Below are 14236 nucleotides of genomic sequence, written 5' to 3' on the forward strand. Positions count from 1 at the left end.
CAGAAACATAACATTATTTTCATAATTACTGATGTCGGAGGATGTGTAATAAATCTGTTAAGTACTTTATATAAAATCAAACAGCATGCTAATATAGTACTATAGTAATATAAGTACTTATTGAATCTCTTGGCTAGGACTCTAACTTATAACCTTGATTTCCTGGTCAAACAAAGGTTAGTGTAAGGGATTATTGTGTTATAGTGAGGATTTGTGTATTAGAAACCCTGTCAAAGATTTACCACTCATGATGTTGTTGGACAATGTGTCAAAAAGAAGAAAAGAGGATTGTTTACTGTATTGTAGCCAGTGGTGGCTGAACATCCTCAGGCAGGATAATGATTCAAAACAAGTTTAACAGCTATTTACGTATGTCGACCAAGGAGGGGAAAAATGCAGTAACTGCACAATAATATGCTCTGTTTGTGGTAACAAAGAGTTTATGACGAAACAGATTTGTAATCATCTGAAAGAAATTATACGTGTATTATAGAAGGGTGTCTTTTTTTTTTTTTTTGTTAATGGATGTATTTTTAAAGTCACATGTCGGAGAGCATGACAGAAGTGACAATAATGAATAGCTGACAACTAAATTATAATTTTTAGAATAGAATAAATGTACTTTATTAATCCCAAACTGGGAAATTGGAGTAGCGGTAGCAAGACACACAATATACATAGAATAAAAATAGAATGAAATTGTATGTACACAACATAAGAATGAGGAGTGTAATAAATAATACATATGTAGTGAACTGTAAAATGATGCACTTTACTACATATTTAGTATCAGTACACTCCTCATCCTTACATTATATACAATTGCATTATATCTTTATATTTTTATTCTATTTTATTATTGTGTATGTCTTGCTGCTGCTACACTCTCATTTCCCAGTTTGGGATTAATAACATTTTATTGTGAAAATGTTCATTTAGTTGTCACTTATTCTTTTTTCATTAATTTCTGTCATGCCATCTGATAAATGCGATTAAAAAAAGATAACAAAAAAATAAATGCATCCATTAACTTAAAATAAACCAGACAAACATAAAATAAATACCAAAATCAACATAATATTATGACAACTTTCAATGTACAGTTTCTTCCACATCATTACAAATCGAACACCCAACAAAATTGACACTTTTTGAGACTTTTAATCACACCACTAATTCCCCACTTAGGGAAATTCTATTTTTTTACTGTAACGCCACGTGCGTCCACCAGATGGCGCTGTTTGGTTGGCGCTGAGCTGCGGACGCGCGCAGGTAACGTCTGCGGCACCGCCTCCGCTGTTTGGTCCAACCAATTTGTCCAACATGCCGCTTTTCAAGCGAGTCGCGCCGCAGTAACTTCCTGCGCGTCCGCTGCTCCTGAAGTGAAGTCGCCGTGAGCTGCGTCTCTCGTGGACTCAAACGAGCGAGGACGCGCACTCTGACACCGTGAGACATGTGGACGTAACACGAGCCTTCACCTGAGACCTGGACCAGAAGATTTACGAGGAAAACATACACTTCTAGAGAGAGAGAGAGAGAGAGAGAGAGAGCGGGAGAGAGATAACCTTTGATTTGTGTTTGTTTTCTTTTTTATTTGGGACCCAAATCTGGTGAAAATGGACCCACTGTGGACGCACTGCGTTTTCCTCCTGGCGTGTTGCTGTGGATTAGGGTTCGGAAACGGATGCGACGAAGTGCGTAAAGTTTTCCAACTCAGACAAATCGGACCAAACCAATTATTACCTTTAAGCCCCAGACCAGGTAAGACTCCACACACTGATGTGAGTGATTGAAAGGATGATTTTTCTGCTGTGGAATTCCCTTAAATCAGCCTCTAACACTTGTTTTCCTCCTGTATTTCCATTAACTAGGGTACAAATAACACACACATATGCTTATAAACACAATATATTGTATAAACAAGGGGGAAAAAGAAGTCAAGACTTGTTCAATTCGCCACTATCACTTTTAAAAATGCTGACCATTCTCCTTTAATGAGTTATATTTATAAAGTTGCACTTTATTTTGTTCATCATGTTAGTTTTGCTGCATTTTGTTTGGATAAAAAGAGTCTTAATCATAAGTTTTCCCCCTTTAATTTAGCCTGTTCAACACACATTATTACCATTTTTGACCTGCGTTAATAAAACAAAGTACAAACTTTCACATTCCAAAGTAGCAGAAAGAAGTCAAGGCTTGTACTTTACTTTACACCCATAATGTGAGATCTGTAATACACAATTAAATAAACAACAATGTATTTATACTTTTAATTATAATTAACAGCAATTTATTTGCAGGAAAAGAGTCTTTATTGTCAATATAAGTAAGTCAAATTAGAAGTTGTCACTTGTTTTCCTCACAATTCACTGTTTTGCCAGCACTGAATGTGTGAAAAAAGCCTGTAACACAAATGATTGCACTTTTTTCGACACCTCCCCCTTATATTTACATCAATTTACACACACACTACATTATATATGGATTTAAACCACAATATTATGTATTTCTACATCATTTGTGTCCCAAATAATAAAAATTCTACCCCAGAATCATCATCGCATAATAATCCTAAATTAAACTGTGCCCATTAACAAGTGACACCACTTTTACACATATGAAAGCATGTCCTCGTTAAACGGTTGAATTATTCAACATAAATATGAAGCTGCCACACACACACACACACACACACACACACACACACACACACACACACACACACACACACACACACACACACACACACACACACACACACACACACACAGAAGAGCTCATTATCCTCACTTGGAGCTTTTTGACCTGTCATTTTCTTCTGTGAGCTCTTTGTAGCTTTTAAAAACGCAGCCTCTCTTTTTTTCTTCTCTCCCTCCAAACACATTTCAGAGGCGTGTGTGTGTGTGTGTGTGTGTGTGTGTGTGTGTGTGTGTGTGGGGGGGGGGGGGGGGGTGTGTGTGTGTGCACTTCAGTCGTGATAATGACACAGAAGACGAGCAGAACACAGGGACCGAGTCGACTCACTGATCTTGTCAAATAACATCCTTCTGTGTGAGACTTTTAAAATCAAGACATTTACAGGGAAAACGCGGCGGCGGCGTGTGTGTGTGTCCTGTATCATCACATGATTAGAGCTCACTGAAGTCACGCTTCATCTTTGAAGTTGTACTTTGTGATCGTCTGTACGTACGTTCTGTGAATCCATAATGAAACGTGTTGTAGGACGAGTTTTCTAACATTTGACGATGAGCAACAGGGAAGTTGTTTGTTTTGCCAGTATTTTAAGTGGGAATGTATAGTATATGTGGGAATGTATGTATATATATATATATGTATATATATATATATATATATATATATATGTATATATGTATGTATGTATACATATATATGTATATGCAGATGTTTCAGTGTGGGAGTGATATGTTGCCAAGGTTTGGTCCTTGTGAGAACCCTGGCAGCAGAGTTCAGAACCTGCTTCAGACACTGGTATAGTGAAATTACATGAAGATGGAGGTGACTCTAAAGGCCTTTGCACAACAGACATGTTTTTCCTTCTTTTTTTGTGCAAATTACACAATATTTGAAGTCTTTTTTCGTCAAATCGAAGCAGCATTCACCATCGTCATTTCTTTGGTATCGTGGTCGATTTTTCCCGAGCTTATTTGTGTAATTTTTTTCTTGTTTCAAATGTCCTCAGCTCTGCTCCGATCACATACCCCGGTACATACAGTTGAACTGTATGACTGATTGTCCTGCAAGTACCACCAGAGGAAGCTCGTGCACCACTGGTGGTACACGTACCACAGTTTGAGAACCACGTCTAGGTGGCGATATGCTTGAATTTCAGCTCGTTCCTATGTGGTGTTTTCCATTTACATTTACAGACCCAAACTAAGTGAGCTGGTGGTTAGTTGGTAGCACGTAAGTCACAATTCTGTGTCTTTCTGCGAACCATTAAAGTAAACCACGTTGGCCTCGATGTTGTCCTCTGGGAACTGTGGGACATTTGAGTCCAGATTGAGTCCAGTTTGAGACCAGTTTGAGTCCAGTTTGAGTCCAGATTGAGCCCAGTTTGATCCAGTTTGAGTCCCGATTAGTCCAGTTTGAGTCCAGTTTGAGTCCAGATTGAGTCCAGTTTGAGTCCAGTTTGAGTCCTGATTGAGTCCAGATTGAGTCCAGTTTGAGTCCAGATTGAGTCCAGATTGAGTCCAGTTTGAGTCCAGATTGAATCCAGTTTGAGTCCAGTTTGAGTCCAGATTGAGTCCAGATTGAGTCCAGATTGAATCCAGTTTGAGTCCAGTTTGAGTCCAGATTGAGTCCAGTTTGAGTCCAGATTGAATCCAGTTTGAGTCCAGTTTGAGTCCAGTTGAACATCTATTGACCGCACAAGCCGGTCGTGTTAGACCGAAAACAATTCAATTGTACACAATTTCAGTCAGGCTAACATGTCTACATGTATTTTCAAAGTCTGGTCTTTGCCGGATTAACACACTAATTAGATTTTTTTCTTTTCTAATGTCATGTAATTAGGCCGACTTAACGGTGTCCGTACAGAAGTTCAAGGTCGGGAATGGAGATTGAGAGAGGCATAAGAGCGAATGCAGAAACAGTGTCACACACATACGAGTCTCCTTAATATACTCCTAAACCAAGGATTGGTTGTTGGGTTAGCTCTCCTAGATAAAGGCAAACATTATTATTGTTTTTATTTTATTTAAAGCAATTATGCACTTATACAAACATACTTATGGGAAGCGTATACTAGTTTCTGCCAATAATAAACCCTGCTTAATGTGACACTCTGGACACGTTAACAGTGTGAACACCACCCAAGCTGCAGTTCTTCAACACAGTTCTGTACAAAAACAGAGGGGAGAGGATTATGGGTATTTCATGTGGACTGTAATTGAGTGGTCCACTTGCTGCTGCCGCCGCTGCTCTACAGCTCTTCTTGGAAAAGTAAATCTTAATGGTGTTGATTACTGTCCTGCCACAAAGTGCTCCCTATAAACCACCGTTGCTCCTTTTTCCTCCTTTTGGCTGCGTATTTGTCACAAAAACCCCCTTTAACGCCTCTTAAACCTCTAAATAGCCCCTTATAATACCATCATGACTTCTTCCCCCCCAGTAATGAGCCTGTGTGGATTTAAACCTCTCTTTGTAGAGCTGTGCGCGGAGAAGGACTTTCTTTGTGGCGACTTGTTTGCCTCGCGCAGTTCAAGCGTCGATAAGCTCCCGATTCAGTAGCGATGCTGTAAAAAAAAAAAACACTTGCTACTTGTTTCTAGCATAATCTCTTCCAACTCCCAAATTCACCTGGGCGATGGAGGCAGGGAGCTGGATTACATCAGATTCGGATCCCCACGGGCGTGATTTCTGAAGTTATCTACGAGTGAGCGTGGGCCTCCAGAAATTCCAGGAATCCAAGTGCGTTTCCTTCACGTTGGGTCAGATCACAGCAAGTCGCACGAGTCGCGTCGTCTCAGCCAAAGTAAAGCTGTGTCTGTGGTGTGGACGTGGAAACAGTTCTGGGAAGCTTTTTGGGGGGTTTAGAAAAGCAAGGCTTTTTTTTTGCGTGCTTTCGTTGTTGTCTTAAGCCCAATTTATACTCCTGCGTAAAGTGCTCTGCGTAGCTACGCAGAGTCCTCTGCGTCGACGCAGAACCTGTCGAAGAGCCTCTGCGTCGTCTCCGGCTGCACGGAATATTTTTTAAGTGTCCGTCACTCCGTCAAGGGACAACGGAGACGGCAAGAGCTGCGATTGGTCCTCAGGACAGGCCGAGCTAAGCTGCTCTGTGCCGGCTCTCAGTGCGCTCCGGGCGTCCTGACAGAGGCGGAGCTGATCCCCGCCGATAACGCCGCTGCCGAACTATAAATACGTCATATCTTAACACACACAGCACATGTTTAGACTCTAAATGGACAATTTCTCGCCTCAAATTATCTTAAAACTGCGTTCAGTGACACAGAAAAGTGAGAAACGGCCACTGTTTCAACAACAACAGTCTTTCTCTCTCTTTCTTTCTCGGACGCCATTGCTCACTGTAGCCAGAAGCACAACAACCTTGCGCAGCGACCCCTACTGATCGGGCGGGAAATTGCAGCGAGTGTCCGTCACCACGACGCAGAAGTATAAATGCTCAAGGCGTCTCCGTGGTGACGCAGACGGATAACGCATACGCAGTCGGAGAAGTATAATGTGGCCTTTATCTGGAAAAGTTTGAATTCCTGCGCGTGTGTTGCCATCGCCTCCTCCTCTGCCCCCCCCCCCAGATAGTGTCTGTGGAAACGTCTCTGCGAGCTCTGCCTAGGCTTGTCAGAGGGGCTTGTGCACAGTTTTTGGCAGCTCTTAGGATGTTTTGATTGCCCCGTATATGCGCGTACTGGTTGTTTACAAAAATCTGAGACATCGCTCACTGAGGCGATAACGCGTTTGACTCTGATCTCCCCTCGGGATCTTTGGTGTTTTGGTTTTCTCGCTCCGCTTGAGCATTTTTTAAACTTGTGAGCTGCCACAAAAACACAGGTATTATACGGCTTGATTGTTTTTGGTATGTCTACGTCTACCATAAAGGCTCGTTGGGCCGGTCTGAAACATACTCTACACGACAGATGTTATTGCTAATTAGCAACGCTCTAAAAGAGATTAATTGTGCATCATAAATATGTGTTTTTGTTGTGAACGTTACATTGTTCCATGTCAACATTTCCAATACACATTTATTGTGAAATATTGTCATAAATATTGTTATGGCTGCTTTTTCCCCCCAAAAAAGTTGTACTTTTCCCTTGACCGCCCCCCTACTGACCAGACTAAATGCTGTGGCCCTCGGGTTATTTGCGGTTGTGAACCCTGTGGTAGGAAAAACAGACATTTAGCAACTTAAGTATCTGCCTGATCCAGTCTTTGATATTTTAACAATACATTTATTAGACTGGAAACAAAAATGTGTAATTTAACCACTCGCCTGCACCAAAGTCCATAGAGAAAACCTACGTTTTTGGTTCGTGGCGACACAGGAGCTGCTGGTCTACTGCTGCCTGGTTTGCTAAGGTTGTGTCACTTGGGTAAATCCAAACATCGGATGTCAAAGGGGTGTCAAACTCATTTTTGTTCAGGGGCCACATACAGCACAATTTGATCTCAAGTCAAGACAAAAATATTGGATTTGACATTGACATTTTAACAAATTCATCCCGTGGGCCGGATTGGACCCTCTGGCGGGCCAGTTCTGGCCCCCGGGGCCGTACGTTTGACACCTCTGTTTTAGAGTGAAAGAATAACACATTTGAACTTACTAATGGGGGCAGCAGTGGTTCAGGAACTCCTGTGTGCTGTCATGTAAAATTCCTGACTTTCTCTATGGAGTTTGGGAGCTGGGAGTTCAAAACTCGAGTTCCCCAAAGTTTATGGCTCATCTAACGATGAGAGAAGGCAGCAAACACACTTCGTAAGAGATCATGGACTTCAGCAGGCGTAGATTTGTTAAGTGACTAAAATCTATTGGCACTTTTCCATTGGACACTATACTCCACTCCACTCAGTTTGGTATCAGTCATGTCATTTTCATCATTACTTCATAGAACCTCCTTGTTTTATATAATCGTTCAGTACTTCAGTACTACTGGATTTGGCAGCGCTATCACTACAGAAATGTGTCAATCCATCATAAAACCACTTCTCGTAAACCTGAATTATCTCTTAATCCCCGTGGCTGTTGTTTTCCTGCTGATTAAGAGGAGTGGAGTGATTTATTCTTTTTTTTTTCATTTAATTGAGTTGGAGTCAAAGCTAACCTGTAACTGTTTAAAATCCTATTTGTATTGCGGGAGATGATGATTGATGTTTAAATACCACACACTGAAAATAGTTTGACACACTCACTCATCCATACCTGCGAGCGCTTTAAGGTGTCACATCCACTCGCCTTACTTGCCTTTACAGGACACAGGCAAAGTGGAGCGTCTTGAAGAAAACGAGAGGTTTAGGTTTTGCCCCTTATATTCGCATATTAGCATTAGTTTGTCCCAAAAATGCTGTTGGTGTTTGAAAAACAGCGAAGTGCAGCATCCACTGCGACTAAAACAGAAGTTATTAAATATCGATAATTAATATTGGAACTTGTTTTCAAGGAGAATGTCATACACGTGTTGTCTGTTACTGTTACTGACCAAATAATTAGAAGAACTGACAACGTGTGTACTTTTAATACATTTAGGTAAAGAAACAGAAACAGAAACTCTGCTTAATTTATTTGGGCTGAGCCATTCACACATTATAGCTTATATTTGACTGTTGTTACTTGTTACTATTTATACCATGCGTACATGTTCTTATTTTTCAAGGACACATCTCCAGTAACTGGATTAGAAACTGTTACAACTTAAGAAGTGGTTTTGAGTCAATGCAGGAGTTTTTTTTCTTCCAAGTCTTTTCTGACAATCCTGCATACTCGAAAGTAAAAAAAAAAACCCAAAACAAATGGTTATCTCAGTGAGTGGAATGTCACAGTAACACATAGAGAGGCACAGGCAGGAGCTGTCAAATCCTGTAAACCACTGTAAGCATTCCTGTTTTTGACTCTTTTAAAGAGTGTGTAAAATGATCTCCCTCGACTCTACCACCGGTTTCCTATGGAATTAGATTTGTGTCAATATTTTCTAGAACTTATAATTCTAAGTATCTAATGTTTGTCAGATTATAAACATTAGATGCTTACAATTATGTCGTCGGATGCCGGTCCATTCAGCTATCGCTAAAAAACTCAGTCTCCAATCATCAGGCAGCTTCCTAAGGTCCGCGCACAAACAAAAAGCCACGGCACAATGAAGAAATCAGGGAGCACAAAGAACAAGTGTATTTTCAAACAATAAAACCCAATATTTTTAAAAGGGACTGCGGCGGGGAGTCGTGAAGAAGCTATTTTTAAACACTGTTAAAACAATGTTTTGATAATGAGGAGCAGTGCATCCACCGTTCCAGAGGGGGGCGCTGTGCTTCTGAGAACGGATGTGCTGGATAGTACTGGCCAATCACAAGACTCTGTCTTCTGGGGGTGAAAGTTCACTCTGAAATCTCGCAGCAGAAAAACACCGTCAGAAAAGAGGATTTCTATCGGCTCGTTTACAGAAACTAGGAGGTTTTTGACCATAAAAACAAGTTAATATATGTAAGTAGACCTCCATAACTAACATTTATGTGCAACAGGACCACTCTATGTAACCTTTAACGTGTTTGTTGTTTGTAAAATATCGATTATTATATTGCGCAAAGAAGTACGACGAGAACGAAATATCACCAAATCGATATTTTGACCCATGCCCGTGCAGTTACTCTTGAGTGAACGGTAAACTGCTCATAAAAGCTCGCTCAAGGGTTTTTATATCGATACAGAATTTGAGGAGGAGGAGTTATGCTAACTATGGCTGCAGATGAGCCGATGCGTTACTCGGTGTCGGTATTCGCCCGATGTTGGTAAAAATCCCCGGATCGGATATCGGACAGATACAAATATAATAATGCTGGGCACGTTAATGCGTTAACGACAGTTAACGGCGTAAAAGGCTTCAACCTTAGCGCACATTAACGCATGACGTCATGTTTACGTGACTCCAATTGTTAAAATGAGTTTAAAGTTTAGCGTTACTTTAACGCAGTACACAGGTACGCAGGTTATTTGTATCGCTGCTCTTTTTGTTTAATAAACAGTCCGATCCAGTTCGACTGTAGGCGTGCTAAAGGAGGTAACGTAGCTAACGGAGCTAAGTGGTAAATGGTGCCTGGACTGCAGTGCTGCGGCACGTAAACATGACGTCATGTACGTCTTTTTCCGGTCAGTCATCTTGGAAACGCAATATGCGTCAATGTCCGTTAATGTTGATGCTGCTGATGCTGAGAACTGCCGTTAATGTACCCAGCACTAAAATGGAAGCATTTTAGCTGAGTCATGTTGTTTGCTGCTTATTTCCTCATTATGGGAGAGTAATATTTGTTACACAGTACGATAATTTATGTCTTTGAAATTACGTGAAATGGCACAAATGTCGGGGCCACGCGGTTGGTGTAGCGGTTAGCACTCTTGCCTTGGCAGCAAGAAGACCTGGCTTTGTGACCCGGTCGGAACAAGGTTCTAACCCTGCATGGAGTTTGTATGTTCTTCCCGTGTGCATGTGCAGGATTTTCTCCAGGTTCTCCGCTTTCCATTCACAGTCCAAAAACATGTAATATGGGAATTAGGTAAATTGGACACTCTCAATTGACCGCGTGTGAACGATTATTTGCTTTTTCCACGCGCTCAAATCACACAAAAATGTCTCTCTGGTGACTCTTAGGTTCAGACCTTCAAGTCTGCATGTCCAGGAACCTGACCTGCTGCACCAAAAAGATGGAGGAGAAGTACCAGTTGGCAGCGCGGCGAGACATCCAGAATCTGCTCCAGATGTCCAGCACCAGCCTCAAGTATCTCATCTCTCGCAATGTGGCCGCGTTTCAAGGTAAGAGCTAACTGGGTCAAAGGGGTTAAACTTCACAAACTTGTGCTGAGATGAGTGCTCCAGTGTTTATGTGGATAATTGTATGTGTGTAGATGTTTGTTTGTACTTCTGGGTCTACGCTGAGGAGTTAGGGTTTGTGTGGGTGCAGTAAAAACAGTGGATGAGTCAGAGTGTGTGTGTGTAGGTGTGTAGGTGTGTGTGTGTGCGTGCAGTGAGGCTCCGCTGAAGGGCGAACAGAGAAGGGTCTGTCCTCCTCGCAGATCTAGCACTTCACTCTGATCATGAGACAGGTTGGCTGTTACTGCAGGAGACTCAGGAGGCCATGTGTCAGGGTAAATATGTGTCCTGCTGCCTTAAATCCTCACAAAACCCTGTTATTTAGGCCAGTGTTTCACAAACTCTATATGGGAGCCCCCCCCCCCCTCCCCCCTTTTCTTTTTTTTTAAACATGACAAACCTTCGTGACCCAATTTGGTCAACTGTGGCAGGAGCTAAAGTTGCAGAATATGCAAAAAAAAAAGAAATCATATTGAGGCTGTGATTGTGATATGATTCAAAATTGGTATATGTGATTATTTTTGCATTTTAACTGTGATTTACATGGACTAAAAAAATAATCCAAATCACATTATTTGACTAATATAAGTTTTTTTTGGGAGCCTGTTAATGAAACCAGTGAATTGTTTGATGGGATCATGAGCTTCAGCTACCGTCCTGATGAAGTGACCGATCCTCTCAGTCTTTTTCCTCAAGTTGCTTTGATTTCCAGCTTTTGTTAAATTACATATGTTGTACAACATCTGCTCTTTTTTTTGTGACATCTCTTTCAGTCAAAGTAAAAGTTTCAAAGTAAAAGCACTTTCGGTTTTTGTTTCCATTCATTTGTTTTTCAACAAGGCTTTTATTTTGAAAATCTTTGCAGGTATTATTGTTATTGGTTGTTTAAAAGTTTATTGTTTATGTACACTTTTAAAAGCAAAGTATTTAAAACATTGCAAATTGAATGAAGTAATTAAAAGGCGACGAATGACAACGGTCCCTTTGTCAATTTTAGATATTTTAATGCAGAAATGATACATATCTTAATTAAATTTTAAGGAAAGGACTGGAGAGGGAATTCTCCTATGACCATTATGTGGTTCAAGGCTCAGTCTCAGGGAGCGGCTTTGGTTTAAAACATCAGTATTTATCTTTTCATTTGTCTTTAAACTCTTTTCCCCCCCCTTCAATTACTTTATTTCTCTCAGCGGTGATTGACAGCTGACTCACAGGCAGCAGCTTGCTGCTCTGTGTGTTTGTGCCCAGTGTGGGACGTTTCTCCCACTGGAGCTAAGAGGCCGTCACGTGACGGCGTGTGCAACAAACACAGAGCTTATGACTCGAAATGTACAGTCTCAGACATGTCATTACGCCAATTCACTTTAACGACGTCTCTGAGTTTAAAAGGCGTGCTGTTATCCTCCTCCTAAACTCAAATGATTTATAGGAGAGTCTCGCGTAATCACAGTGTTTTAGTCGCGGTTCGCCTTTTGTCATCAGACGTTTCATGTGTGTATACTCTGGTTTTGATGTTTACTGAAACACTTAACATCTATGCTGACGTTTGTAAAGAATGGGGATTTCTGGAAACCAGTGCTTTGAAACCGAACCCATTGACGCTGCGAGTCTTATGAAACTTCTTTTTAATGTATGAGGCAGGTGATACACGTTTGCTGTAGTGAAATATCAGAGAAAATAGCACAGAAGTGGACATAGTTGTCACGTGTCAATCAAGTCACAAATTAAAAAAATGAAATTGCTAAATAAATTCCTAAAATAACAGGAAACAAGAGGGAATCACAGGGTACCTCACGATATACGCGATACATGGTCCGCGATACCAATAATATCACGATACAGCGATTCTGTGACTGTCACTATAGTGCAACACAATCATATAGCGATACATCAGATATCTGTCTAACTGAAGAAAACAAAACATTAACGTGAAAGGGTCATCAAGTCTATGTTAAGCATCTCTTAACTTTAGCTTTCTCCACCATAATCCACCACAATATCGATACTTGCCCTTGCTTAGTGATTATAGTATCGCACAAGAAAGGACGACGATACGTATATCACCAAATCGATATTTTTGACCCGGCCCCTATTCTTTAATTTTACTTATTTATGAAGAAAAACTGTTATTTGTACTCATACTTGTTTAGTATTTTAGTGAGTATGCATAGAGATTACTGAGTTACCGAGTAATGTCTTATTTATGGGTTTTGAAAGCAGAATTTACATTTTCGCTTCATATGCAGAATATGGCCAAAAACGACGCCATCTGGTGGAGAGTAGTAAAAATGATCAATTCCCAGGCAAAAGCCCAGATTGACACCCAGATGCATGTTATTATTTGAATGGGTTTCAATGGGACATTTTTTTGCACTTAACGGTCTGAGTTAAGAACACTTTTTTGTACATGATGTATTTTCGCCTGAACACAGTCAAAATGATCATTTATCATAATGTTATAAAGACAAAGAATGAAAAGCACGTAAAATGTGAACCAAGCAAAACCCTAAGGTTTAAACAATAAGTAGGCATTCATTGATCAGTTAATTTCTTATTTTTGTATATTCGAAAATATATCAATGTTTAAACTCCTTTTAAGGGATGAGGATTATGAGTTTGAGTCTCCCAGGACCAGATTCCATGAAAGGAAAGGCCTCATTTTCCCTATCTCTGCTTTTACGGAGAGAAATGTAATCTAAAGCTGATTGTGAGACCTGAGTTTGTGACTCAGTTTTAGGAATGAAAACTTCTGACCCCACATAAGAAAGAAAAACAATCCCACTATCATGTGATCATATCTGCTATGATTCACAGAGTAGGAACTGGTGTTTTTTGGGGCGGCAAAAGTAGGAGCCTGAAATTATGTGCCACGCTCACCGTGCCTCCTGCATCATTTAAACTCCCCCTTTTTGAATTTGCGAAGGTGTATTTTTCCCTTTCTGCCCCGCAGAGTTCTCATAATAGTGCATGGAGTGAGTGTTTTTTGTTTACACAGGGCAGTGGTCAGTTTAGACTGCAGGGCCTGGTCGCTGTTTGAAAACACTCACAAAAAAAAGAGGGCAGCCACTCACATGGTTTCATCTGTGGAATGGCAGCAGCCCTTGTGTGTGTGTGTGTGTGTGTGTGTGTGCGCCCCTGCCAAACCAAACAGAATTCCCTGTCAACATCATCTCTCATCAGTCAGCAAACAGTAGCAGCTGCTTCCAACATCCACCCAATGCACAGCACAGCGCAGCACAAGAGACAGCGCGAGTTTAAGCCATTTAAGTTGCACAATCACTCAGTTTAACTTCGTTTCGTTCCTTGGCTGCAGCTCACGGCTATTTTTACTGTCACCAAAGAGCTTATTGTTTTTGGCATCATTTGTCCGTCTGTGACCACCATAGCTAAAAAGAAAAGAAAAAGCAATGGATGGATTTGGGTGAACATTTAGGAAGATGTAGGCTATGGCTAAATTAAGAATTTATTACATTTTGGTGGTGATATCATTCTGGATTGAGGATTTTCCTTTAAAAAAGCTGTTCCTGTAGTCCTAATGTGTTCATTTATTATCTTAATTTGTAGAATAATTGCTGTCCAACATGGTATGATGATCTGTCTCTCTTAATTATAAATAAATCAATAAATTGCCCCTTTTCCTGTTATTGGCGTCGGTTGATTATTACTTAATTATGTAAAAAACT

The 14236-nt window shown here is 40.7% G+C and overlaps 1 protein-coding gene across 1 annotated transcript in view; it reads left to right on the plus strand.

Annotated features, from left to right (window-relative positions):
* Window positions 1–1616: 1616 nt before the first annotated feature.
* Window positions 1617–14236, plus strand: part of gpc5a (glypican 5a) — a gene marked incomplete at both ends in the record, with an annotated part of 180721 nt that continues 168101 nt past the window's right edge. Inside the window, 2 exons of the mRNA XM_083900499.1 lie at window positions 1617–1761; window positions 10335–10496. Of these exons, the coding sequence (XP_083756625.1) occupies window positions 1617–1761; window positions 10335–10496 (307 nt within the window). The remainder of the gene's footprint in view (window positions 1762–10334; window positions 10497–14236) is intronic.

This window comes from Microchirus variegatus (genome assembly GCF_963457635.1).
Source record: "Microchirus variegatus genome assembly, chromosome: 14".
Lineage (NCBI taxonomy): Eukaryota > Metazoa > Chordata > Actinopteri > Pleuronectiformes > Soleidae > Microchirus > Microchirus variegatus.